This window comes from Balaenoptera ricei, chromosome 13 (assembly GCF_028023285.1).
Source record: "Balaenoptera ricei isolate mBalRic1 chromosome 13, mBalRic1.hap2, whole genome shotgun sequence".
In the NCBI taxonomy this organism is placed as follows: domain Eukaryota; kingdom Metazoa; phylum Chordata; class Mammalia; order Artiodactyla; family Balaenopteridae; genus Balaenoptera; species Balaenoptera ricei.
In genome coordinates this window covers 67,012,863-67,040,374 of record NC_082651.1, presented here as the reverse complement: position 1 = coordinate 67,040,374, position 27,512 = coordinate 67,012,863, and the positions used below count along the sequence as shown (strand labels likewise).

At 39.2% G+C, this 27,512-nt stretch overlaps 1 protein-coding gene and 2 pseudogenes across 4 annotated transcripts in view; 1 reads left to right on the top strand and 2 right to left on the bottom strand.

The window, feature by feature from the left end:
• The window catches only part of THADA (THADA armadillo repeat containing), a 318,133-nt gene extending 304,043 nt beyond the window's left edge, over positions 1-14,090 (bottom strand). For 3 of the 4 annotated variants that reach the window (XM_059943473.1, XM_059943474.1, XM_059943475.1), the window contains exons 1-7: positions 13,951-14,090; positions 10,743-10,842; positions 10,349-10,443; positions 6,143-6,273; positions 1,531-1,682; positions 1,381-1,413; positions 1,081-1,129 (exon numbers count right to left, since the gene is read on the bottom strand). In XM_059943473.1, coding sequence (XP_059799456.1) covers positions 1,081-1,129; positions 1,381-1,413; positions 1,531-1,682; positions 6,143-6,273; positions 10,349-10,443; positions 10,743-10,818 — 536 coding nt within the window. In that variant the 5' untranslated portion in view covers positions 10,819-10,842; positions 13,951-14,090. Of the gene's footprint in view, positions 1-1,080; positions 1,130-1,380; positions 1,414-1,530; positions 1,683-5,460; positions 5,500-6,142; positions 6,274-10,348; positions 10,444-10,742; positions 10,843-13,950 lie in introns of all 4 variants that reach the window. The other variant, XM_059943471.1, reaches the window with a different exon arrangement.
• A 4,108-nt stretch (positions 14,091-18,198) lies between these two features.
• LOC132377226 (SS18-like protein 2) lies at positions 18,199-18,430 on the top strand (annotated as a pseudogene).
• Positions 18,431-25,642: 7,212 nt separating this feature from the next.
• On the bottom strand, positions 25,643-26,344 carry LOC132376754 (dynein light chain 1, cytoplasmic-like; annotated as a pseudogene).
• Positions 26,345-27,512: the final 1,168 nt, after the last annotated feature.

Below are 27,512 nucleotides of genomic sequence, written 5' to 3'. Positions count from 1 at the left end.
TTGGCACCAGTTGCTCCTTGATGTGGAGCTAAATGTAGGTATGAAAACAGGAAGAGTGGCTACGCTCTGAGAATGACAACTCTGGATCATACCCCCAAGCTAGTAAACAACTGGTTTACCTCCAGAGAAGGTAAAACAGTTAAGTGTCTGGACAGGAAGACAACACACACACCTAAAGCAATGATACCATATTGCAAACAGGAGAATTAGGAAAATATATGCACAATAAATGCTAACTGCCAAGATCTCAGCTTTCTTCCCTCACTCAGCAACCAGAATATTAAGCCAATGGTTTGAAAGATTCTTCCATGGCAAATCCACTACCCATGCAAAAAGACCTAAAGATACTGGCATCAAGTGTTCCCCCAAAGAAACAGCCCAGCTAGACTAGCCTACAATAAAGCCTGCAATCAACCCCAACCATACGTACAGAGATCCAAATCAACTCTCAGTGCCCCAATCTTAAATGAGTGCTCGGCCAAGGATCACCAGACTTCCAAGGAAAGCTTCTAGCAACAAATACAGTGACCAAAACCAGCAAACAGAAAAAAAGTAGGTTGGAAGAAATAGAGACCCATGTAAAGACAAGAAAACTTAAAAAAAAAAAAACCTTATTATTAATATCCTCAGAGAGATAACAGAGCATATTTCATCCACAAAATAAAAACAGGCTGCTATGAAAAAGGAACACTCTAGTAAAAAAAAAGCTCTTCCCTTTCTCATTTATTCTCATAATAATTTATTTGATCTTTTAAAATTAAATATCAAACCTCAAAAAAATAAATTTAAATAATTACATCTAATATTAATGGAGAGGGATGTAAAGGAGCACATTCTGGACCCTTCTTTAAAATTTCCTTTGTGGGGACTTCCCTGGCAGTCCAGTGGTTAAGACTGTGCTTCCACTGCAGGGGCCATGGGTTCAATCCCTGGTTGGGGAACTAAGATCCCGCAAGGTGCATGGCACAGCCAAATAAAAGCAAGCAAGCAATACAATACAATTTCCTTTGTACAAACACAATGCACAACTGCAAATGTACACACACACATACACAAGCATGGAAACATGTTAACACTTGCCTGTTTTCTTCTGAGATTTCAATTAAACTCTTCTGTAGATAATGAAGCACTGAAACAAAAAGAATATAATGAAAAATCAGAAATTTAAAACTGTGAACTTTGACTTCAGCACAAGAAAATATTTTAAATCACTGCTACCCAAAATGATATCACAGAAGTAGAAATTTAAAGGGAAGGCACACCACATATGTTAGTCATCTGCAGTACTCCACCCATTGCCAAGAAACTTAAAAGAACCAGTTCCAAAATGACTTACACAAGCAGTCACCTCTCAGAATAAAATAAAATAATAGGACTTACCATTTTCAAGAAGATTATTAACACTTGATCTACCTGTGGGGGAAAAATTAACACTGGTAAGCAGTTTCAGAACCAAAATTAACATCATTTAAAACACTGATGCAATGACAAGTGTTAGCCAGAAAAAGTACTAGAAAAGAGATGGCTTACCCAAGTCAAAGTTCTCCATACAGGAAGATATATTGTCAATAACTTTCCTATAAGAGTATAGATCAGTAGTAGTATTCAATTCTTCCTGAAGACGAGAAGTAAAACTCTGTGTAGCCTCAGTTAGAAAAAATGCAGGTAGGTCATTTAGTGAGCTAGAAAAAGAACCAAATATTAAAAATCTGACAACCTTAGAGTATGTACAAGGATATGTAGGGAGGGAGGGGAATATTATAAATGAAGAAATATTGAACGACACCTTCAAAAATACAGCCAGGAAATTATAACATCACACCACTAGAAGACAGATCAGGAACTCCCTCTCACCTGGTCTCCCTGCTTCCATATTACCTCCCTCCCATTCTGCGGACTATCCTCAACAGAGCAGCCAGAGTGATATTACTAAAATAACATGTTATTCCTCTGCGTAAAACCATCCAACAATGTCCTTCTCAGTCAAAGCAGTAGCCAAAGTGCTTATATTGACTTATGAGACCCTACAGGATCTGGGCCCAGCATTATCTCTCTGGCTCATCTTGATCCTTGTTCACTTCACTCTAGCTACACAGCCTTCCTCCATTCCAACAACATGCCAAAGTCTTTGTACTTGTTATTTCCTCTACCTGGAACTCTCTTCCCTCAAATATACCCAATAATCATTTCCTCGCCCCTTTTGGGTCAATCTCAAACATCACCCTATCAATGACACTAAACAAAGATGTCTGAAGTCACTACTGTATTTTAAACTGTAACCCTCACCCCATCCTTGGTACTCCCTTTCCCACTTCTCTGCTTTATTTTTTTTTCTCCATAGCACTCATGCCCTCTAATTCCTATATATTTTGCTTATTTATCTATCTTCTGTCTTCCTCTTAGAAGTAACCTCCGTTCTGGACTGTTTTATTCACTGTATTCCCAATGCCTAGAAGAATACTTGACACATAGTAGATAATCAATAAAAATTTACTGAATGGATAAATTAAATTTAATGCCAATTTACCACAGTTAATCTAAATTAACATTTCTTTAAAAATTTGACTCAACAGTTCTAAAGCTTTTCTGGAAGGAAAAAAAAATTCGAGAATAGAATATTCTGAAAAACAAGAGTCACTACAGAGATGACTTGTTCTAGTATATAATTAAACCATAGTATCAAACTATAGTGAATAAAAGTGTGATGTTGGTGGGTAAACAAATAGACTCAAGTCTAAAATCAAACCTTTGCTTATACAAGAACATAGAACATAATAATACGGCATTTCAAATATGTGGCGAATAATGGACTATTGAACAGTTTGGGGATAAGTAGCTCCCCACACAGAAAAGAAAACTAAGTTGGATGTCTATCTCACACTACACTCAAAACTTAATTCCAGATAGATTTAAAAGTTAAACAAACAAAAAGTATTTTCAGATAAGACAAGTAATTTTATATGATCTTGTATTAGAGAAAGCATATACAAGCTGAAACTCAGAAATCTATACAAAGGAAAATATTTGCAGGTTTGAGTATGAAAAAATTTTTTTTTAATTTTTATAAAGCAAACACCAGGAAGAAAGTTTAAAGACAAGTAACAAAATAAAGGAATATATTTGGCACATAATCTGTATAGATCTCTTATAAATAAAGACATTCTACAGTTGGCTGCCTTCCTGCAGGCATTCCCCACACCCTTCTTTGCTGGCAAAGCTCACCTTCCACTAAGGGGCTAAAGGTGTGACACCTTTGCTTCCTAACCATTTTTTACAACGAGGGAGAGAGAAAGTATATGACCCAATCTTGACAATGAATATCGACAGACCCTTCAATGAAAAGTCTACTGGGACCTTCCACAAAATGTTTTTTCTCTCCAATAAAAAGAAATGTGAAGGAGGAAATTTCCTTTTTTTTTTCTTTTTGCCAATTGCAGTAAAGTCTATATCAGGTGCTTGTAACTGCTTTAACCCCTTGCAACTCTGAGGGAAGACAGGGCCAACACAGTGAGAGAAAGATGGAAAACATCAGGATGTTCAATGACATTTGTTGACTACTTCACCAAAACCCGAGAACTGGCCAGTATTTGATCATTTGCTTTATGACACAATAAATACACTTGCTTAAAGAAAAAAAAAATGATATTCTAACAAGAAAACATACAAAGATATGTAATCACCAAAAAAAAGTAAAATAGTCAAAATCCACACATTAAAAAATATTGACTCTTGGGGACTTCCCTGGTGGCGCAGTGGTTAAGAATCCGCCTGCCAATGCAGGGGACATGGGTTCAAGCCCTGGTCCAGGAAGATCCCACATGCCACAGAGCAACTAAGCCCATGTGCCACAACTACTGAGCCTGCGCTCTAGAGCCTGCGAGCCACAACTACTGAGCCCGCATGCCACAACTACTGAAGCCTGAATGCCTAGAGTCCATGCTCCACAACAAGAGAAGCCACCAAAATGAGAAGCCCACACACTGCAACGAAGAGTAGCTCTCACTCGCCACAACTAGAGAAAGCCCGCGGGCAGCAACGAAGACCCAATGCAGTCAAAAATAAATTAATTAATTAATTAAAAAAAAATAAAAAATATTCACTCTCACTAGTAATCTGGAAAATGCAAATTATAACATAATACCATTTTTCACCTACCAAATTTTAAAAGATTTATAGATTGATTTTATTCAGTGTTGGAAAGATATGAAGAAAAAGGCATTCTTATTCACTTGTTAGAAGGAGTATAACATGGTATCGTGTCGAGGATTACGATTTAGCAATATCTATCAAAAATTTTGATAGGCATTAAGTTTGGTCAAGAAATTCCTCTTCTAGGAATTCATTTCAGAGAAATACACATATAAAATTATATACATAATTAAGAATATCACTGTAGCATTGCTGGAATAATGAAAACTTGAAAACAAACTATCAACGGAGAAGTGATTAATATGTAATATGGCACATATAAATTTCGGTACATCTGTATTACGTAATATCTAGCTGTTAGAAAGAATGAGGACTTTCGGTGGAAATGTAAAACAGTGTAGCCATATGGAAAACTGTTCAGAAGTTCCTCAGAAAATTAAAAATAGAATTACCATATGATCCAGCAATCCCACTTCCGGGTATATACCCTAAAGAACTGAAATCAGGATCTCAAAGAGATATTTGCACAACCATGTCCATTATTCACAATAGTCAAAAAGAGGAAGCAGGGCTTCCCTGGTGGTGCAGTGGTTGAGAATCTGCCTGCCAATACAGGGGACATGGGTTCAAGCCCTGGTCTGGGAAGATCCCACATGCCGTGAAGCGACTAGGCCCGTGAGCCACAATTGCTGAGCCTGCGCGTCTGGAGCCTGTGCTCTGCAACAAGAGAGGCCCCAATAGTGAGAGGCCCGTGCACCGTGATGAAGAGTGGCCCCCACTTGCCGCAACTAGAGAAAGCCCTCGCACAGAAACAAAGACCCAACACAGCCATAAATAAATAAATAAATAAATAAATAAAAAAGAGGAAGCAATCCAAATGTCTATCAACAGACTAATGGATGAACACAATGTGCTATATACATACAATAGAGTATTAATCAGCCTTAAAAAGGAAGGAAATCCTATCACATGCTACAACATGGATGAATCTTGAGGACATAAGTCAGTCACAGAAAGATAAATACAAATGTTCTACTTATACAAGGTATCTAAAGTAATCAAAATCATAGAAGAAGAAAGTAGAATGGTGGTTGCCAAGGGCTAGGGGGAGGAGGAAATAGGGAGTAGTTGTTTAATGGGTATAGAGTTTCAGTTTTGTAAGATGGAGAAGTTCTAGAGATCCACAGCACAACAATGTGAATACACTTAACACTACTGAACTGTACACTCAAAAATGGTTAAGATAGTAAATTTTATATTATGTGGGGTTTTTTTAACCACAATTAAAAAAAAAAGAAGGACTATACTGACCTGAAAATATCTCTAAGACATTCCTTAGTGAAAAACAACCTACAGAGAAATATATAGAGTATAACCCCATTTACATAAAAAATAAAAACTAAAGTGTAACACACACACACACACTAAACCCAAAGGAAAGGCCTAGAAACACCAAAATGTCAAGTGATAACCTTTACTACGAAAAGATCAGCCAGAAATAGTGAAAAGGAAGGCTCACTTTTTATTTTGTGTACTTCTATATTGCTTAAACTTTTTACACTAAGCATATATTCCTGTATTACCTGTGTAATATAGGTAATATGGTAATATATTCCTAACATATGCTTAGGAATATATGCTTTAAACATCTGTTTAAACCAAGAACAGATGGGACACAGAAAAAACAGCAGGATGACAGACTTAAACTTAACCAATAATTGCACTACATGCAAATGGACTAAACCAGGAGTCTGCAAAATACAGCCTACAGCCTACTTTTTTAAGGTCTGTGACCTAAGGAGCCTTTTTACATTTTTAAAGAGTTATGATAAATAAATAAGTAAATAAACAAAACAAAGACGAAATGTATGAATGAAATTGCTAAGTGATATATTTCACTTCAGTTTTACCAAACCATAGAGGGAACCATAAATACTGGTACTTTTGGTCAAATTAAACATTTACAACGTCTAACTTTTCTTTTTTTCCTTACCTTGCCAAGACTTTCTTCAAGGGATTCTTTAGATTCAAAGAAAGATAAATGCCTGCTAAAATATCCAAACAACTTCGAATAGTGGGATCACACTTGCCATTTTTATTTGCCTTCTCCAGTAAGGGCACAATCTATAATCCAAAGAATTCAAAGCCATAGTAATGTTTTTCTAATATCAAGAATAGTAAAGTAACATAGATTCAAATACTTTTTTAAGTCTCAATTTTAATGTGTAATATTTTCCACTCTACACTGTTAAGGGTACTAATTTAAACATTATTTAATTTAACTTAAAACTATTTCAGTATTTATTAAATTTTTAAACCATGTCCCCAACTCCCACTTTACCCTCCAGACCCACCTTCAATGAGAAGTAGACTTGTTAATGGTTTAAGGTACAGGAATTCTGTAGCACTACTGAAAACCAATAATACATTTAATTGCTTCCCAAAAAAATATTATGCAACTTCAAATGATAAATCCTAATACTGAAATGCTCGTAAGGACAGTCTTTACATTTTAAGTTAACTTTTTAATGTGCCTGCTAAAAAGTTTTGAAGATTAAAATTAATATAAATTTTTTTTAAATTTATCTCCACAAAAATGGTATGCACAGAGAGGGTAGACAGCAGAAGCAAGAAGAACTACAATCCTGCAGTCTGTGGAACAAAAACCACATTCACAGAAATATAGACAAGATGAAAAGGCAGAGGGCTATATACCAGATGAAGGAACAAGAAAAAACCCCAGAAAAACAACTAAATGAAGTGGAGATAGGCAACCTTCCAGAAAAAGAATTCAGAATAATGAGAGTGAAGATGATCCAGGACCTCGGAAAAAGAATGGAGGCAAAGATCGAGAAGATGCAAGAAATGTATAACAAAGACCTAGAAGAATTAAAGAACAAACAGAGATGAACAATACAATTATTGAAATGAAAAATACACTAGAAGGAATCAATAGCAGAATAACCGAGGCAGAAGAATGGATAAGTGACCTGGAAGACAGAATGGTGGAATTCACTGCTGCAGAACAGACTAAAGAAAAAAGAATGAAAAGAAATGAAGACAGCCTAAGAGACCTCTGGGACAACATTAAACGCAACAACATTCGCATTATAGGGGTCCCAGAAGGAAAAGAGAGAGAGAAAGGACCAGAGAAAATATTTTAAGAGATTATAGTCGAAAACTTCCCTAACATGGGAAAGGAAATAGCCACCCAAGTCCAGGAGTGCAGAGTCCAATACAGGATAAACCCAAGGAGAAACATGCCGAGACACATAGTAATCAAATTGGCAAAAATTAAAGACAAAGAAAAATTATTGAAAGCAACAAGAGAAAAACGACAAATAACATACAAGGGAACTCCCATAAGGTTAACAGCTGATTTCTCAGCAGAAACTCTACAAGCCAGAAGGGAGTGGCATGATATACTTAAAGTGATGAAAGGGAAAAACCTACACCCAAGATTACTCTACCCGGCAAGGATCTCATTCAGATTCGATGGAGAAATCAAAAGCTTTACAGACAAGCAAAAGCTAGGAGAATTCAGCACCACCAAACCAGCTCTACAACAAATGCTAAAGGAACTTCTCTAAGCGGGAAACACAAGAGAAGAAAAAGACCAACAAAAACAAACCCAAAACAATTAAGAAAATGGTCATAGGAACATACATATCGATAATTACCTTAAACGTGAATGGATTAAATGCTCCAACCAAAAGAAAGAGGCTTGCTGAATGGATACAAAAACAAGACCCATATATATGCTGTCTACAAGAGACCCACTTCAGACCTAGGGACACATACAGACTGAAAGTGAGGGGATGGAAAAAGATATTCCATGCAAATGGAAATCAAAAGAAAGCTGGAGTAGCAATACTCATATCAGATAAAATAGACTTTAAAATAAAGAATGCTACAAGAGACAAGGAAGGACACTACATAATGATCAAGGGATCAATCCAAGAAGAAGATATAACAATTATAAATATATATGCACCCAACACAGGAGCACCTCAATACATAAGGCAACTGCTAACAGCTATAAAAGAGGAAATCGACAGTGACACAATAATAATGGGGGACTTTAACACCTCACTTACACCAATGGACAGATCATCCAAACAGAAAATTAATAAGGAAACACAAGCTTTAAATGACACAATAGACCAGATAGATTTAATTGATATTTATAGGACATTCCTAGGTTTAGGACAAACCTAGGGAGACAAAAGACCTGTATGCAGAAAACTATAAGACACTGATGAAAGAAATTAAAGATGATACCAACAGATGGAGAGATATACCATGTTCTTAGATTGGAAGAATCAATATTGTGAAAATGACTATACTATCCAAAGCGATCTACAGATTCAATGCAATCCCATTAAAATTACCAATGGCATTTCTTATGGAACTAGAACAAAAAATCTTAAAATTTGTATGGAGACACAAAAGACCCCGAATAGCCAAAGCGGTCTTAAGGGGAAAAAAACGGAGCTGGAGGAATCAGACTCCCTGACTTCAGACTATACTACAAAGCTACAGTAATCAAGACAATACGGTACTGACACAAAAACAGAAATATAGATCAAGAGAATAAGATAGAAAGCCCAGAGATAAACCCACACACCTATGGTCAACTAATCTATGACAAAGGAGGCAAGGATATACAATGGAGAAAAGACAGTCTCTTCAATAAGTGGCACTGGGAAAACTGGACAGCTACGTGTAAAAGAATGAAATTAGAACACTCCCTAACACCATATACAAAAATAAGCTCAAAATGGATTACAGACCTAAATGTAAGACTGGATACTATAAAACTCTCAGAGGAAAACATAGGAAGAACACTCTTTGACATAAATCACAGCAAGATCTTTTTTGATCCACCTCCTAGAGTAATGGAAATAAAAACAAAAATAAACAAATGGGACCTAATGAAACTTAAAAGCTTTTGCACAGCAAAGGAAACCATAAATAAGACTAAAAGACAACCCTCAAAATGGGAGAAAATATTTGCAAACTAATCAACGGACAAAGGATTAATCTCCAAAATATATAAACAGCTCATGCAGCCGAATGTTAAAGAAACAAACAACCCAATCCAAAAATGGGCAGAAGACCTAAATAGACATTTCTCCAAAGAAGACATACAGATGGCCAAGAAGCACATGAAAACCTGCTCAACATCACTAATTATTAGAGAAATGCAAATCAAAACTACAATGAGGTATCACCTCACATCAGTTAGAATGGGCATCATCAGAAAATCTACAAACAACAAATGCTGGAGAGGGTGTGGAGAAAAGGGAACCCTCTTGCACTGTTAGTGGGAATGTAAATTGATACAGCCACTATGGAGAACAGTATGGAGGTTCCTTAAAAATCGAAAAATAGAATTACCATATGACCCAGCAATCCCACTACTGGGTATATACCCAGAGAAAACCATAATTCAAAAACACACATGCACCCCAGGGTTCATTGCAGCACTATTTACAATAGCCAGGTCATGGAAGCAACCTAAATGCCCATCGACAGATGAATGGATAAAGAAGATGTGGTACATATATACAATGGAATATTACTCAGCCATAAAAAGGAACGAAATTGGTTCATTTGTAGAGACGTGGATGAATCTAGAGAGTGTCATACAGAGTGAAGTAAGTCAGAAAGAGAGAAACAAATATCGTATATTAACACATATATGTGGAACATAGAAAAATGGTACAGATGAACCAGTTTGCAGGGCAGAAACTGAGACACAGATGTAGAGAACAAACATATGGACGCCAACGGGGGAAAGTGGCGGGGGGTGGTGGTGGTGGTTTGATGAACTGGGAGATTGGGATTGACATGTATACACTGATGTGTATAAAATGGATGACTAATAAGAACCTGCTGTATAAAAGAATAAATAAAATAAAATTCAAAAAACAAACAAACAAAAAGGTATGCACAATTATTTCATTATCCTACCTATATACAGCTCCAATAGTGGTGGAAGCCTAAGTATGGCTTCCTTTGCCACTCTGAATAAAAAGATATCATACAATGAATAGAAAAAACAAAACAATCCCTTATTCTTTAATGATACATTTATATTAAATAATTGGGAGCCAAAAATTATCAGTTAATTTTAAAAGTCCATAATAGCATGGTAACCTTCAAGATGCACTCATGAATATCAAATCAGCCTTACCTGTTTAACATAATGGATCTGTGACACTCCATCAGTGAGTTGTACACAATGTAACAGCAAAGAAGCTAGATTCTTCCCTTCTACATCAGCCAAAGCTACATAACACACACAAAAAAATTTCTTCAGTGATTTAACAACATATGGATATGAGTTTGCGTTTGTCATGTGTTCTATAAAATTTAAATATTTATAAACAAACAAAAAAAAAACCTGGCAGAACTTAGTTTGAAGATAGAAGTTTAAGAAAACCATTTTACAACCAGAACTGAATGTAAAGAACATGGAATAATTAAATACCAAGAGTTTGAACATTATGTGATATGGAGTCCCAGAGATAAATATACTGTTTGCAACCTAAAAAAGAGATCAACAAATGAAGTCAGAAATCACTTACATCTCAAAGTTTCAAGGTCCTGATGACAAACGGTCAATGAAGTAACTTGCATTTCTTTCTTCTTCTTTACACCCATTTTAAATAGAATTAACAGTAGTCACTACAAGAAAGAAGAGTTTTAAGACACTAATGCACTAAAGACCTCAGTACCACTGACATTTTGGGCCGGACTTTCTTTGCTATAGAGTGTTGTCCTGGGCACTGTAGGATATTTAACACATCCTTGGCCTCTACCCACTAGATGCCAGTAGCATCCTCCTTCCTCTAAGTTGTGACAACCAAAAAATGTCTCTAGTCATTGCCAAATGTCCCCTGGGGAGCAAAGTTGCCACAGGCTGAGAACTACTGATCTAAGGATTTCTGCTTTGAAAAACTTTTTTAGACTCAAGAAGAGTTTATTAACGTCTAAAGTTACTTTTACCTACCCAGTCTTTATATTTTAAAATACAGCAAACCTTCATTTTAGTAATAACAAAGAAACCAGCATGGTTTTTCAAAAATAAACTACGCATACCTAACCTCCGTTACTTCTTAGACTGACAGATCAGGAGGTATCATGAGATGCTATATCTTGATTTCTGCAAAATATTTGATAAAGGAAACTTTCACATACTATCCTTGTGAGTTTGCTTTTAGTTAACGAACAGAGTTTGTTTCAGCTAACAGGGTTCATAATGGGCTGAACAAATGTACTCAAAGGATACACACTAATAGTACCATGCGGTCTGAAGACAAGCCACTAGGGAAATGCCACACAGGGCTCTTTTCTTGGTGCAGTTAGCATTTTTAGCAGTGTTTATAATGTAGACATTAGAGGACATAACATAGTGAATTTATAAAAGACACAAAGGTGGGAGCACATGTTGGATGATGGAATTAGGATTAAAAAATAACGACCAATAAACTGGAATAAATTTACCAAGATGAAACAGAAATAAATATAAAATGCTGCATTTGGATTAGAAAAATATAATCTAGAAATACAGGATGGGGAGGTGGGGGAGAAAATATGTGATTTGAAACAGCTCAATATGTGGTTTGAATATTATGTGAGCCAATAGCACAACATGACTGTTAAAAACCACATTAGAAGTCAACTAGACCAAGGGAATGCCTGATCCCTTGGTCATCTTCACAGGTCAGGTGACATGTGGAGCATTAGGTGCTATGCTGGTGGCCATATCTTAAGGAGCCACAGCAAATGATGGAGCTTCCAAGGAACAGCCAGATTTCTGAAGGGCCAAGAGAGCACCTCCCTTCAGAGAACAGTTCAGTTAACCAAAGGTGTTTGGCCTAGAGAAAAGAGGACTGGACGAGTGCCTTAAAAGAGCTGCTGTTGTTGGAGGACTGCTTTGGAGAAAAAGGAATAGATGTCTTCTGTCTTTTTTTTTTTTGGCTGCACTGCGTGGCTTGCGGGATCTTTTCCCTGACCAGGGATTGAACCCGGGGCCACGGAGTGAAAGCACCAAGTCCTAACCACTGGACCACCAAGGAAGTCCCAGATGTCTTCTATCTGAGATGGCTACAGAATTTGTAGATGTCTATAGAATTAGGAAATGTCAGTGCAAGCTTCAGGGAGGCCAGTTCCAGCTCAATACAAAGGAAGAACGCTATGGTTCAACTATAAAATGTGCTGCCTTTCAAAAGAGAATTTCCCAACACTGGGAATATCCAAACAGAAATTGAATTAACCTTTCCACCTGTACTCCTGCAATAACCTCCCAAGTGGTCTCCAAACTTCCATCCTGCTTCTGAAGAGTCCATTCTTTTCACAGTCATCAAAGCAATTTTTTTCAAATCTAATTACTCTCTTTCTTAAAACTTTCCAAGGGCTTTCATTTTCACTTAGAATAAAATCCAAATTTGAGACTTGGCCTTCAAGGCCCTAAATAATCTGGCCATGCTTTCCCCTGCAGTTCATCTCAAATTAATCTTCTCTTCACCATCTAGGGGACTTTGCACTTCCTGATACCTCTGTCTGTTAGGTTTATTCCACCAAATCTTTGCAAGGCCAACTCTTCTTCATTCAGGTCTCTTCTCAAATATTACCTCCTCCAAGAAGCCTTCCATGACCACTCTATTTGCCACCACTCCTACACACATACAGACCATTTCTATTGCTTTATTTTCTTCATAGTACTTACTACTACCTGAAGTTACAGGAACTTGTTTATTTGCATATTATCTGTCTCCCCTAGTAATAAATTCCATGAAGGCAGCAACTTTAATCTGTTTTGTCCACTGTTTTAACTCTCAATCCCCAAAACAGTACCTGGCACATATTAGGTGCTTAATAAATATTTGATGAATAAACAAATGAGTTAATTAACAAACATTTGTCAGCGATGTTCTAAAAGGTATGTATACTTTTAACAGCAGCAAGTGGACTACCTGTCATCTTAAGTAAATTCTATATCCAAATGACAAGCTAGTCCTGACACTGAAGAACCTTTGGTCCCTTTGCTAAGTAAGAAATCAATACAGCAATGAAATGTGAAAATCCACTTAACAGAAAATGGTAATAAAAATGGACACAGTTAGAAAAGCATTGACAAGGTAAGAATCTGAAAAGTGACATGATTAGATCAAGGGGAATATCACTGGGGATCACTTCCTAGGTAAGTCACCAATATACAAAGCTTAGAAGGAATAGAGACAGACAACTGGGAAGGCTATTCTCTGGTGAACGGTGAGCAAATCTGCAGCGGGATTTGATCCTGGAACCCTCAAGACTGCACAAAGAGGTCTGGTGCTTATGCGTGCTCAATGGATGTCTAAACGTTTGTCCTGAAGAACTGGGCCTCCCAATAGCGGGAAATCCCTGCCCACCTTAAGGTACTGCTTAAGTGGCCAGAAGATGCTCAGTAAATTATACTCCTCCTGGGTCCCACTGGCTGCTTCCCTTCTGAATGCTGCTTCACTCCCATCTACAACTTTCTGGCTGACTCCCACAAACATTATCTGGGCAATTTCCCAACCACGTGGAGGCCGGGGAATGACAGGTTAAAAAAAAAAAAAGTGGTAAAAGTGCTATCTCCATGGAGACCTAAGCGACCGGAAATCAGTTTCAAGACGGCCAAATTCTCGCGTAACTGAAGGACGGGAATTGGTGAATATCGCCTGGCGGCCCTAGCAAAGTAGCCGAGCCGAGCGGTGGAGAGTCGAGCGCTACCGCGGATGGGGCAAGCAGGACGCCTGGGAGCCAAACCTCGTTCCCGTGAGAGTCTGAGAAGAGTAGCAGCCGTCAGGACGAGTCCCGGAAGCTGGTCTAGTTCTACGGTGTCTCCGTGGCTCACAGCGTGGTCTGTAGTCGCCTACCGGGTCGTAGGCGAGGGGAGGGAAGCAAGAGGACCTGGAGGGAGAATCATCGCGAGAATTGAGCCAATGAACTCCTCCAATCAGGAGTCCAGAGGGGTGGTGATGTCACCGGAGAACCGGTGTTAGTGAGTTTGGTCAGACCCTACTTTAAAGAGTGCGCGCGGTACCTCACTTGAACCGCTAGGGCGAGCCCTGCCCACCTCCTTGGCCTTAGGGCAGCTTTGACAGTGACCTCCACACCCCTGAGTCCCTGGGAAGCACTTTTGCCTTAACCCAGACGTTCCACCCTTCTCCCTCTCAGCTTCCTCAGCGCAGAGACAGGGAGAAAACTGCCTCCGGGCCTCTAGAACCAGGAACCTGACGACTTTAGAGCCTGTGAGAGGGGGTAGGGGATGGGACGGGCAGTCAACTGAAGCCACAGTAAGAGTTTTGACGAAGATGCGAAGTACTGAAATGAACTAACGTATGCCACAGTGCAGGTATTCATTCAGCAAACAGTTAGTGCTGTTGTCGGAGCCGTTACCAGGGGCTAGCCTTGAAAGTTTTCCTATTTAGGATATATATATTTTGCAGAAAACCAAATTATCAGATGGTTCGGCCCTTTAAAAATACATAAATAAAATAAGTAGGTGCCAACCTCTACGCTAGGAGCTGGGACGGGGGTAAGATCAAGAAATAGACACGGAGGTTATGTTCAAGTGCAATTAATTTGGGAAATACTGAGAAACATTCCAGTTCCCCAAACCTTTAGTCAGATTGATGATTTTAAGTTTTTAATCATTACTTTTCTGAATTTTATCTCACCTTCGTTTGTTTTTCTTTGTAGTTTTATCACCTGTGTATGTATCACTAAACAGATCTTATTTTGTTTGATATTGAGCTTTGTATGTGGAATCGTTTGTTTTCTCCAGGACTTTGCTTCTCTCAGCATTGCTTTTGGCATCCACAGAAAAGCGGATCCGTGTAGTTCTTTCATTCACTGTTGTATAGTATTCCATTGTTTAATATACCGCATTTATCCATTCTAGTCCTCTGGAGATTTGGATCGTTTCCATCTTTTGCACTAACAATGCTGCTGTGAAGTGTCTTTTACATGTCAGCTGATGAGTGTGTGTAGAACTTTCTCTACAGCAATTTTTTTCTAATTTTGACTGGGACTGATAGTAAGAAATACATTGTACCTTAAACCAAGTACACCTAAGTACTCACACATATATAACTGAAACAAAAATTTCGTGAAATATTTGTTATTCTACAAGTGCTGTGTGCTCTGATTTTTTTTTTTTTAAGTTGTGGTAAAATACACATAACAAAATTTACCATCTTAACCATCGTTTTTTTAAAAAAAGGAGAAGAAAGAAACAACAGGCTCAAGGTGGAGCCACTATCCCCCAGGATAGCAAACGACTTAATGGCAGTTTCAGCCTGTCTCAAGAACAGAATATCTGGAATTGCTTATCAGCACTAGAGAGGTAATCTCACCTGAAACAATCCTTTCTTTTCCTTTACTCATAACTTCCTTGTCCCACCCCATTTCTATAAAAGCTTTCCATTTTGTACCACTGAAGGAGTGCCTTCCTATTTACTAGATGGGATGCTGCCTGGTTCATAAATCATTGAATAAAGCCAATTAGATCTGCACATTTAGTTGGTTGAATTTTGTTTTTTAACACCATTTTTAAGTGTTTTCCTTTTTTAAATATATGTTTCAGTCTCACTGAAGGAACTTCGTAACGATCAATGGATTACAACCCTTTTTAAATTTTGGCCCAACCATTTGAAAGTAAGGGGCATTTGAGAATAAGACGTTGTGAGTCTTCCCCCAACAAAATTAGAGCATGAGCTAGGAGGCAAACAAACACAATTAACATGTATGTGCAAAGGTGGTAACTGCCATAGAAAAAACAGGGGGAATAGAAGATGAGAGTGAGGGGGAGATCTGTTGCCATTTTAAATAGAGTGGTCAGGGTAGGCTTCCTGGAGTAAGGATTTGCAAGAGATGTGGATACCCTGAGGAAAAGCATTCCATGTGGAGGGAACAGCCACTGCAGAGGTGTCAGGGCAGGAGCTTGGTGTGGAAGAACAGCAAGGCGGCCAGTGTGGCTAGAGCCAAGCCAGCAAAGGTATAGGTTATAGGGAATGAAACAAGGGAGTTTCAATTATGTAAAGCCTTACAAGGACTTTTACTCTAAGTGAAATGGGGAGTCATTTTGAGCAGAAGAGTGATAGGATTCATCTGCATTTCAAAAGAGTCCCTGGAGCTACTTTGTTGAGACTAGACTTTAGTGGAAGTGGGAGGACTTCCCACTTCAATGAGTGAAGAGGCTATTGCTATAAACTAAGCAGGCAAGATGCTGGTGGCTCAGACCAGGAAGGTAGCAGTGGAAAGTGTGAAGAGTGGACAAATTCAGGATATGATTTGGAAGTAAGCCAACAGGATTTTCTGAAGGATGGGATATGGGGTATGAGGAAAAGAGTCAAAGATGATTCCAAGGTTTCTGACCTGAGCAACTGGAAGGATGAAGTTGCCTTTCATAGAGTGATCAGGGCAAAAGTTTGCTTGGAGTGGATTTGAATGGGTTTAAAAGAGACTGGGGGGAAAGGAATTGACAGTGACAAGATCAAGCAGAGACAATGGCGGTATAGTACACAGTGGCAAATAAATGGAGTGGTAACTCCTAGAGGAAATAGAGGCAAGAGAAGGTTCAGGTTTTAAAGACTGAAAGAGTAACGTGTTTGGAAAAGCGCTTTTTTTTTGGAGTCAACTCGCACCACCAACTTGAGACCACTTTAAATTCTCCGCTTGAGTCTTTTCAGAACACAGCATGAATTTGGGCCATGAACCTTTTTTTAAGTAGCTATATATTTTATTTGTAAAAATGTAGTCCAAGGGAATTTTTAAAGAATCAGTAATCCTTGATATATGAAAGTATAAAAGAAAACACTTAAATGGCATCTTATGGTAAAAGTGGACTACATAAAATCATGAAAAGTAATCAGTATATCTGTGTTTTGTTAAGTGTAGTTTTACTTTAAATATGTACCTGTTAAAGCAGCATTTTCCCTTCAAGTAGGGAAGGGAATATTTTTATAGTTATTTAATGACACATTTTCACACATAATGATTTTTTTAAGTTCTTTTACATTTGAAAGGATGTTTGAATAATTAAAATTTCACCTTTTAAAACCACAAAAAAGGGATTTAATTGCCTACTCATTTAATACTTGTTCATAAACTTCACTCCAATCAAAGTTATCTACTATAATAGGTATTGTTTTCCATAACTGAAAATCTCAATGGAGTCTGTCAGTCTCAGAGTCACCCTTACATTCTAAAAAACACACTTTATGATAATAATCTGCCAGTAGTGTATGGTGATTTACATAATTAAGGAATCCCTCCTAATAAGCCCTATTTAATAGCTTCATGTCTAAAATGAAATCCAAAAGCATATACTAGAGTATGAATATTTTATTGTTTGTTAATATAAGATGATATTTTCTGGCCAGGAGTCTCTCATGAGGTTGCAGTCATCCAAAGGCTTAACTAAGGGTGGAAGTTCCATTTCCAAGATGACTTAACTCAGTGGCGCTTGTTGTTTACAAAAGGCCTCAGTTCCTCCCCATGTGTGCCTCTCCCCCAGGCTGCTTGAGCTTTCTCACAACATGGTAGCTGGCCTTCCCCAGAAAGAGCAAGGTAGAAGCTTCAATGGCTTTTATGGCCTAGCCACAGAAGTCCCATCTCAACAATATCGCATTGATTACAAAGTTCAGTCCTATTCATTGTGAGAGGGGACTACACCAACCCGTAAATGCCAGGAGGCCAGTATAATTGGGGGGCCACTTGGGAGGCTGGCTACCACAGTCTATAACACATCTACAAATTCCTCTTGATACTTAAAATGTACTGACTAATGGATCACAACTAAGGAATGATTTAGTTACGAGTTGTTTGATTATAATTTCCACAGTGTATCTTAAGGAAACACTAATGCTCATGTGTTCTTACAAACTTATTTGCCTTTAATGACATACATGTTCATAGAAGACAGCCACAGAATTTAAACATAAAACTAGGTTTACTAGATGCACGAGGATCCGTGGGGCCTGAGACTGGGTTTCAACCTGGCTTCCCAGGATGTTGGTAGCCTTCATACCAGACTGGCTGAGAGGCAGGGCAGAAGTCAATCAAAATGATCCAGTGGGTCCTAGAGGAGAATGACCAGCTGATCTGCTGTATCGTGGAGTATCAGAACAAAGGCCAGGCAAATGAGTGCACCCAGTACCAGCATGTGTTACACAGAAATTTCATTTATTTGGCTACTATCACAGATGCCAGCCCAACCACTGCTTCAAAAGCAATGGAATAATCTTCCAGTTGGCTGTTGTGAGGTGTCATTGAATGTAATTCATTTCCTATGAAGTAGAATCTTTACCATCTCAACTGCTTGAAACATGAATGAAACTTCTGTGACTCTCAGAAATGTGAAGAAAGCTACTAAATTAACTGTATTCTCAATGTAAATATTTATTTTAAAAATTAAGCAGATTCCCTAAAAAAAAAAATCAAAAAAAGGTTTGTTAGGTTTGTTATGAGTGAGGCACATTTTAGATGTTCTTCAAACTTTTTCTTTCTTTTTTTATTTTATTTTGATTTTTAAAATTTTTATTTTTGGCTGCGTTGGGTCTTCGTTGCTGCGTGCGGGCTTTCTCTAGTTGCGGCGAGCAGGGGGCTACTCTTTGTTGCGGAGCACAGGCTTCTCATTGCGGTGGCTTCTCTTGTTGTGGAGCACGGGCTCTAGGCGTGCGGGCTTCAGTAGTTGTGGATCGTGGGCTTAGTTGCTCCGTGGCCTGTGGGATCTTTCAGGACCAGGGATCAAACCTGTGTCCCCTGCATTGGCAGGCGGATTCTTAACCACTGGGCCACCAGGGAAGTCCCAAACTTTTCCTTTCTAAAGAACTCTGATCTTATCCCTTCCCTACTTAAAAGCACATGATGGCGCTCTTTTATGTATTCTTTCTTTCCTTCCCCATACACTAGCCTCCAACTTGTGGGACCTTCTCAGTATTCCCTGAAAGCACTGATCTTTCATGCACTGTGCTCTCTGCTTGGAAGGTTTTTCTTGCTTTTTATTTTTTTCTTTAAGATTTTTTTTTTTGATGTGGACCATTTTTTAAAGTCTGTATTGAATTTGTTACAATATTGCTTCTGTTTTATGTTTTGGTTTTTTGGCTGGGAGGCATGTGGGATCTTAGCTCCTGACCAGGGGTAGAACCCGCACCCCCTGCACTGGAAGGTGAAGTCTTAACCACTAGACCGCCAGGGAAGTCCCTCGGAAGGTCTTTCTGAGTCCCACCCGCAAAACTTCCTCACACTTGAAGATACATCTCACATGTCACCTCCTCAGTGAAACCTGACAAGAAATTCTTGTTTTTACTGCCAGTAGTTTTGTCTCAGCATTGTCACTTTGTCGGGACATGCTAGTTATTTGTATGCTTGTCAGTCTTCCTATTAATTTCTGAACCTTTCCAAGACAGGAGCCATCTTTAGGTCCTTATTGACTAGTACAGTGCCTAGCGTGAGTAACTCAGCAAATATACTTGTTGGGTTAGGATAATAGACCATCAAGTTCTTTTCCAGTGTTAATGTGCAATGATGCTTACCTTACCACTATGTGGCAGCAAACTACAGAATTATTTCCACCTTTCAATAAGGAGTTCAGCCAGGATGAACGTTCACCAGACAATGGTTTTTCTGGGAGTAGAATTACGGAGGCCCTCACTTTCCATGTTGTTTATTTCTGCACCATTTGAATGATAGCATATTTTTTCATGTGGAATATAGAATTCATCCAGAAAAATACATAAAACAAATATTTACAAATAGATTTTAGCTTATTAACTTCTACCCAAAGTGTGTTAGAATAGCTTGTCAGCTCAGTTTAAATGCTATATTTATTTTGAAACATACATTCAAATAGAAAATTACTTTTTTTATGAAAATTGCTCAATATTGTGTTTTTAAAATTCATAGTGCTGCTTATACTTTTTACCAAAAAATCAAATATTTAAACTTTAAAAGAAAATTTCAGTGAGTAACTTAAAAATTAAGTCATAAGGAAAATAGTTATAAAATAATATGACCCAGAAATATTAGAATAGCAAATCATATATACATTATGTTTACAACTTGATAAAAAAAATGTGGATACTGTGAATAAGAGTTGGAAAATAATGTGTTTTGAAAAGCAGTTAATCAGGCTGGTAACATTATGAGTGATCTTTTTTTCTTCTTAAACTTTAGTGTAACGCTAGTTTAATAGAGTTTTCTTTTAAGGCTTGTTTTTGTAGGCTGTAGAGTTGCTAATTGGAACACCCTCAAATTACCAAAAAGTTAATATTTTTTACCAACTGAATTTTATTATTGTCATTTTGAAGAAAGGCAGCAATTGTGTTGGGCACAGATGGAAAAACACAAAAATTTTAAATACATAGCATCATCTTTGATTAAAATGCTTTTGAAAAGAAAATATTTTTTTTTATTCTTGTTGCAAAAAGCAGTCTTATTTCCCCCACATTATTCTGCCATCCCAAAACATCTATCATTTGGGAGCCCATGTATGGACTATATCTGAGAAAGACCAATGAGGAAGATTTGCATCACCCAGTCCATATGGCAATCCCAATTCTCAGTCCTCTCCAGAGGAGGGGACTTGTAGATACCTACCACTGTTTCTTTGGGACATCTGGAGAAGAAATCTCTAGCACAGGAAGAGATGGAAAGTTTAATATAAATTTTAGAGAGTAGGACTCTGCTGGGTCCTGCAAGGGAAGAAAACAAAGTTTGTAAAATATAGAATCTCTTGGAAAAGGTAAAGATTGTGTTAAGTTTGTTTTCCTTTTTTAAGTATAGTTGATTTACAATATTGTGTTAGTTTCAAGAGTAAAGCAAAGTGATTGATTCAGTTATATATATTCTTTTCCATTATAGGTTATTACAAGATATTGAATATAGTTCCCTGTGCTATACAGTAAGTCCTTGTTGTTTATTTTATATATAGTGGTGTGCATCTGTTAATCCCACACTCCTAATTTATCCCTCCCCCCCTTTCCCCTTTGGTAACCATAAGTTTGTTTTCTTTGTGAGTCTGTTTCTGTTTTGTAAATAAGTTCATTTGTATTATTTTTTAGATTCCACATATAAGTGATATCATATAATATTTGTCTTAGTCTGACTTACTTCACTTAGTTTGATATTCTCTAGGTCCATCCATGTTGCTGCAAATGGCAATATTTCATTTTTTATGGCTGAGTAATATGTTCCATTGTGTGTGTATCCTGAGTAATATTCTATTCCCCCTACACACACACATACACCACATCTTCTTTATCCATTCATCTGTCAATAGACACTTAGGTTGCTTTCATGTCTTGGCTATTGTAAATAGTGCTGCCACGAACATTGAGGTGCATGTATCTTTTCAAATTAGAGTTTTCGTCTTTTCTGGATATATGCCCACGAGTGGGAATTATGGATCATATGGTAGCTCTATCTTTAGGTTTTTAAGGAACCTCCATAGTGGCTGCACCAGTTTATTATTTGCACACTTTTTGATGATGGCCATTCTGACTGGTATGAGGTGATACCTCATTGTTGTTTTTGATTTGCATTTCTCTAATAATTAGCGATGTTGAGCATCTTTTTTTTTTTTTAAAGCTTTACATTTTTATTATTTTTGGCTCTGTTGGGTCTTCGTTCCTGTGCGCGGGCTTTCTCCAGTTGTGGTGAGTGGGGGCTACTCTTCATTGCGGTGCGTGGGCTTCTCATTGCGGTGGATTCTCTTGTTGCGGAGCACGGGCTCTAGGCACGCAGGCTTCAGTAGTTGTGGCTCGTGGGCTCAGTAGTTGTGGCTCACGGGCTCAGTAGTTGTGGCGCACGGGCTTAGTTGCTCCCCGACATGTGGGATCTTCCCGGACCGGGGCTTGAACCCATGTCCCCTGCGTTAGCAGGCGGACTCTTAACCAGTGCACCACCAGGGAAGCCCTGCAATGTTGAGCATCTTTTCATGTGCCTGTTGGCCATCTGTATATCTTTGGAGAAATCTCTATGTAGGTCTTCTGCCCATTTTTTGATTGGGTTGTTTATGTTTTTGATATTGAGTTGTATGAGCTGTTTGTATATTTTGGAAATTAACCCCTTGTCAGTTGCATCGTTTGCAAATATTTTCTCCCAATCCATTGGTTGTCCTTTCATTTCGTTTATGATATCCTTTGCTGTACAAAAGCTTGATTTGGACTTTTTGTTTATTTTTGCTTTTATTTCTTTTGCCTTGGGAGACTGATCTAAGTAAATATTGCTACGGTTTATGTCAGAGAATGTTTTGCCTATGTTCTCTTCTAGGAGTTTTATGGTGTCATGTCTTATATTTAAATCTTTAAGTCATTTTGAGTTTATTTTTGTGTATGATGTGAGGGAGTGTTCTAACTTAACTGATTTACATGAGGCTATGTTAAGTTTTTAATATCTACATTTATTAATAGTATCCTGACTGCAAGATTAAAGGCTTCTGGAGCAGAGCAGATTACTATTATATCCTTACAGCAGATAACAGCCATATGGTTCCCCAGTGCCCAAATTCTTATCCCTGGGATGACATGATGAGAACTGGTTGAATAAAGGTCTATGTAGAAGTAATATGTATTATAGGCAAGAAACCCCAAAAGATGAACCTGGGCATTTATATAGAAGGGAAGGCAGCTGTATCTCTCCCCTATTCTATTCTATTCTGTTCTATTTATTTATTTACTTATGGCTGCACTGTGTGGCTTGCAGGATCTTAGTTCCCCAGCCCGGGATGAAACCCAGGCCATGGCAGTGAAAGCGCCCAGTCCTAACCACTGGACCTCCAGGGAATTCCCTCTCCCCTCTTCTGAGAGCATATCCTTGGAAATGCAATGGGAAGGGTCCTGGGTTCTTACTCTAACCCTTTGGAAAATAAATTTTTCCAGGAAGAAGATAAAGCTGATGTCTCTAGCTTTACTATCCAGGGATGTCTCTACAGCATGTCTCATTCCCCCCTGGAAATGTAAACACTAACACAAATCTCTGTAAATTACAGAGGTTTACCTCCTGTATGTGTTACAGAGTAAATGTCTCCCGTATGTACATGCTAAGTAATAGTTTTATGGATATTAAAAACTTAACACAATCTTCAGGTCAGGAATCCAGGCTCATAGAGCAGTAAGTCAACAGGGAAGTGGAGACTGTGCTTCTTCAGTAAGCAGGCAGGGGAACCCGAACTCACTCCTAACTGCCAAGTACTCTATCTCAAGATCCAAATGTGGGCCAACCATCAAGCGAATGAAGTAGATCTAAACTTCCCAAATGTGCTAAGCAGACTGGTGGTGTTGCAAATGGGCAATGAAACGCCAAGATAATGATTCCTCAGACTTAAGAGCAGCCAGGTTAGGGCTGGGGACCCATACATATGCTGCCTTATCCATTTACCTGTTTACTATTCCATATTCACATTTTCTGTGTCTAATGAGAACCCCTGGACAAGTTCTTTCAGCCATGAGGACAGGAACTGACTAGTTTGGGGTAACGTTTTCGAGCTATATTGTTCAGTACCCCCAAATACTCTTTTTCAACTGCTCTGCTTGTGAGGCATAGTCATGAAAGGTACTTAAATGGATTTAAAAGATGACTAGGAGGCCCAATGGACAGAACTCAGTGACTAATTGAGTATAGTAATAAGTGAAAGACAGGAATCAGGGATGATTTCTAGGATTTTGTTTGGAGTGAAGACACTCCTAGTGGTCCTAGGCCTCTGGCAGGACTGAGTCGAGATCCAGCAGAGTAGCTGCTTGGAGCATTTTGGGGTGTGAGTAAACATAGTTAACACTCTTGCCCCTTTCAGGAAAAGCCCAATTCACTTCTGTAGGCACTTCTGTTAGAAAGACTACAAAAAGGGCCATTCAACTTTATTTTAAATATCACACAAAAATAGTATCTTCTTTCAACTGAATGCTCCACCCTAGTGTCTCATGGTACCAGCTCTCCAGCAGCACACTAATTTCAGAGCTTACAGCCTACTTTGCCTGGGGTTACTTTGCCAGAGCTTCTGCCTACTTTGGTCAGAATTGGCTTAGAACTGGGTGAGGCTTTGCCTGCCTGAGAGAGGAGGGACTTGAGCCAGGAGGGACCAGGGAAGGTTAGGTCTGGCAGATGGTAACAATAAAGGCCAGTGTTAATGGGGCACTCACCATGAGTCACACCTCTTCTCAGCCCTTCACAGAGGTCAGCTCACTTAATCCTCACACAAATGTATGAGCTAATTACTGTCTCCATTTTGCAAATGAGAAAACTGATTTTTCTAGAGGTTAAGAGAAAGGATTGAGTCAGAGACCCAAGTGTGAAGCTTTACCACTGACTAGTAAACTAAGCTCTTTCAGCCTCAGTTTTCTCATCTTTTAAAAATGTAATAATAGCTACTTTGCTACATTTTTGTGAGAATTAAATGAGATAGCACATGGGAAGTGCCTATCAGGGTTTCTGGAACAGAATACGTGCTCAATAAATGGTCTATTATTTTTCCCATTCATACTTGACTGTCAACCACAAGCTCTCTTGGGCTCACTGCCCCTCACTTAATTTTCAGTACTTCCTATGATAGGCTGAATAAAGGCTCCCCAAATATGCCCATGTGGTAATCCTTGGACCTGTGAATGTGTTATCTTACATGGTAAAAGGGACTTTGCAGATGTGATTAAACACATTTTGAGATGAGATTATCCTGTATTATCCAGATGAGCCCTGTCACAAGGGTCTTCATGAGAGGGAGGAGGATTGAAGTCAGAAAAAGATATGATAACAGAAGCAGGGTTTAGCATGATCTGTTCTGAAGATGGAGGAAAGAGCCACAAGCCAAGGAATGCAGGCAGCTCTAGAAACTGGAAAAGACAGGAACACAGCCCTGCTGACACCTTGAATTTTAACTCCATAAGACCGATTTCAGGCTTCTGACGTCCAGAGCTAATAAAATTTTTAAGTGTGTGTTGTTTTAAGCTATCAAGCGTGTAGTGTTTGTTACAGCAGCAATAAGAAACTAATACACTCCCTAACTGAAAAAGAAGAGTGTGGACACCAAGCTGCACACCTCCATTGACCTCAGTGTCAAAGCCAGACCAGCCCCAGGGTACTCACCTGGTGGGCTGCCCTCAGCCCCTTAGCTCAGACAGCCTTAGGGCTGGTGAAACTAAACCCTGTGTAGCTGGGATTTTTGTGTGGTGCTTTTTTTCTATTCTTTTTTTAATTTAAAGAATAGATTTTGAGGAGAGAAAAAACATGGGGCGGAGAAGTATGGAATAGAAAACGAATACAAATGCAAGCTGTTTTGCTAGTTGCTTTTTAACCACAACAAACTAGTACCGACAGCACCAGTACAAAAGATCGCAGTAAAGGTTCAAAGATCAAGGTGTTCTCTTAGCAAGGCTGAAAGATTCAGTCTCTGGTCTTTGGAATTTAGGCTGCAGTCCCTATTTGTGGGTAGATCCCTGGGTGCCCAGCACAATCCACGTTTTCAGTCGGATTTGAACAGAAGAATGGCCACTTGGCCCAGTGGTAGAAGTGGATGCGGTGTTGGGTATCCTGTGTCACGTGAGTACCGAAGTTCCTCCCCCTCCACGCAGCGCTAGGTGGGGTTTACTTCTTAGCAGACTCCTTGCGGTTTTGGGCAGCAGTGCCCTCCTCTAGGTCGTATTTCTCCAGCCCCCGGTACCGCACTCCACTGAGTCCTGCGGCATCTCCTCGGCACCTCTGCATTTTTCATCACGGCCTTCCGGTCGCAGGTGGTTCCTATAGGGCCGGGTCTGGCCGACAGCTGCGGTCTCCTACGGGAGACCTAGCGGGCACATCTAAGCCTGAACCAAACTCTCCTGGCTTGGCTGGCGCTAGCCTCTGCCTATGCCTGGACTTTGGTGTGGGAATGGGTAAATTCGGGCAGTGAGGGTCCATCCCATAGCACTGTGAAAAATTTGTGCAAACCCGGCTACCTCTTCCTGGTCTGGTAGCCCGCACAAGCAAGAAGGGCAGGAGTTGATTCCTGGAAGAAATAAACCATGCACCCCAGCATGCAGGAAACATTTGTGCTGTTCTAGGAAGGGAGCATACCTCAGAGGACGCTACAAGAGGAGGAGTAACTGTCCAGCCCAGGAGTCTGGCTTAGACTAGCCCCTCACCCTAGATGCCAGGCAAAGTCTCTCCACCTCCTACAGGACGCCATCCTGGCCCCCCATACTCAGAGCTCTCCTGGACTAGGTAGGAACACATGTGGTCCCTTCAACCAGACCCCTTCCCTCAACCCCAATCATTTTCATTTGTTCCTTAACCACAGACCTTTAAAGCAGGCAGGGCTGGGATTCTCATTTTACTGATGGAGAAACATATTCAAATGGAACAAATGGCCAATGTGCAGTGGTTCAGATGCTTAGTCCAGGGCTCTTTCCATTATATTTCAAACCCTCCTTTTTCTATGCAAATGAGGCCAAGTGTGTCGGTGACACTTTCCTACAAAATGAAACAATGCCATAATAACAAGGTCTTGGGGAATTAATGGTACTAAATGGGTAATTTGGGTTTAATGTTAAATCCTGGAGTGGGTGACCCAGGGCCAGAAAGAGTGGCTTTCTGCGTGTCACCTCTGCCATCTGGTGACCAAATGACAATATAACTAAAGCAACTGTGTATTGATACTGTCATCATAGAAAAGTCACGCATGACCCAGAAGCTGAGTGAATGATTTGAGTGTGAGCTCTGACTTTTAGGGCCTGAGATGATAAAAATAAAATGTTAAGTCTACAAATAAAGGTCAGAGTTTTTCCACAATTATTTCTGCTCAGGGTGAGGAACCTCATAGTTTACAATGGAAGAACCCCTTCATCCATTTAGTCAACGAATATTTATTAAACATTATCTTAAGTCAGTTCCCAAGGAAACAGATTCTAGGCAGAGATTTGCATAATGGAGAGTTACTGGGGAGTACTCTTGAGAACAACTTTTGTAAGGACTTGAGGGAAACAGAACTGGTCAGAAAGGGTTGAAAGGGGATGAATTTGCTACAGAGGCCTTAGCCAATCCTACTGGGAGCTCTGGCGTTGGCTTGGCAAGGGACAGAGCCTCTGTCCTGCATGAACCAGTTATTGGATCAGGTAATGAGCTGTCGCAGCTGAGACTAGCCGCATCTGAGGGAATGAATGCCTTGGTCCTAAAGTGGAGATCTGGGCAGCACGTCGCAGCATCCACTACAGACGCCCCTACTATGTTGTGTGCACTGTGCCATGGTCTAGTGGTATGATATTGAACCAAGACAACATCTCTGCCTTCAGAGGTACCCACAGGTGCATAGTTAAAGAATAAACAAACAAATGTTTTTTAAAAAGCCTCAGGAAATA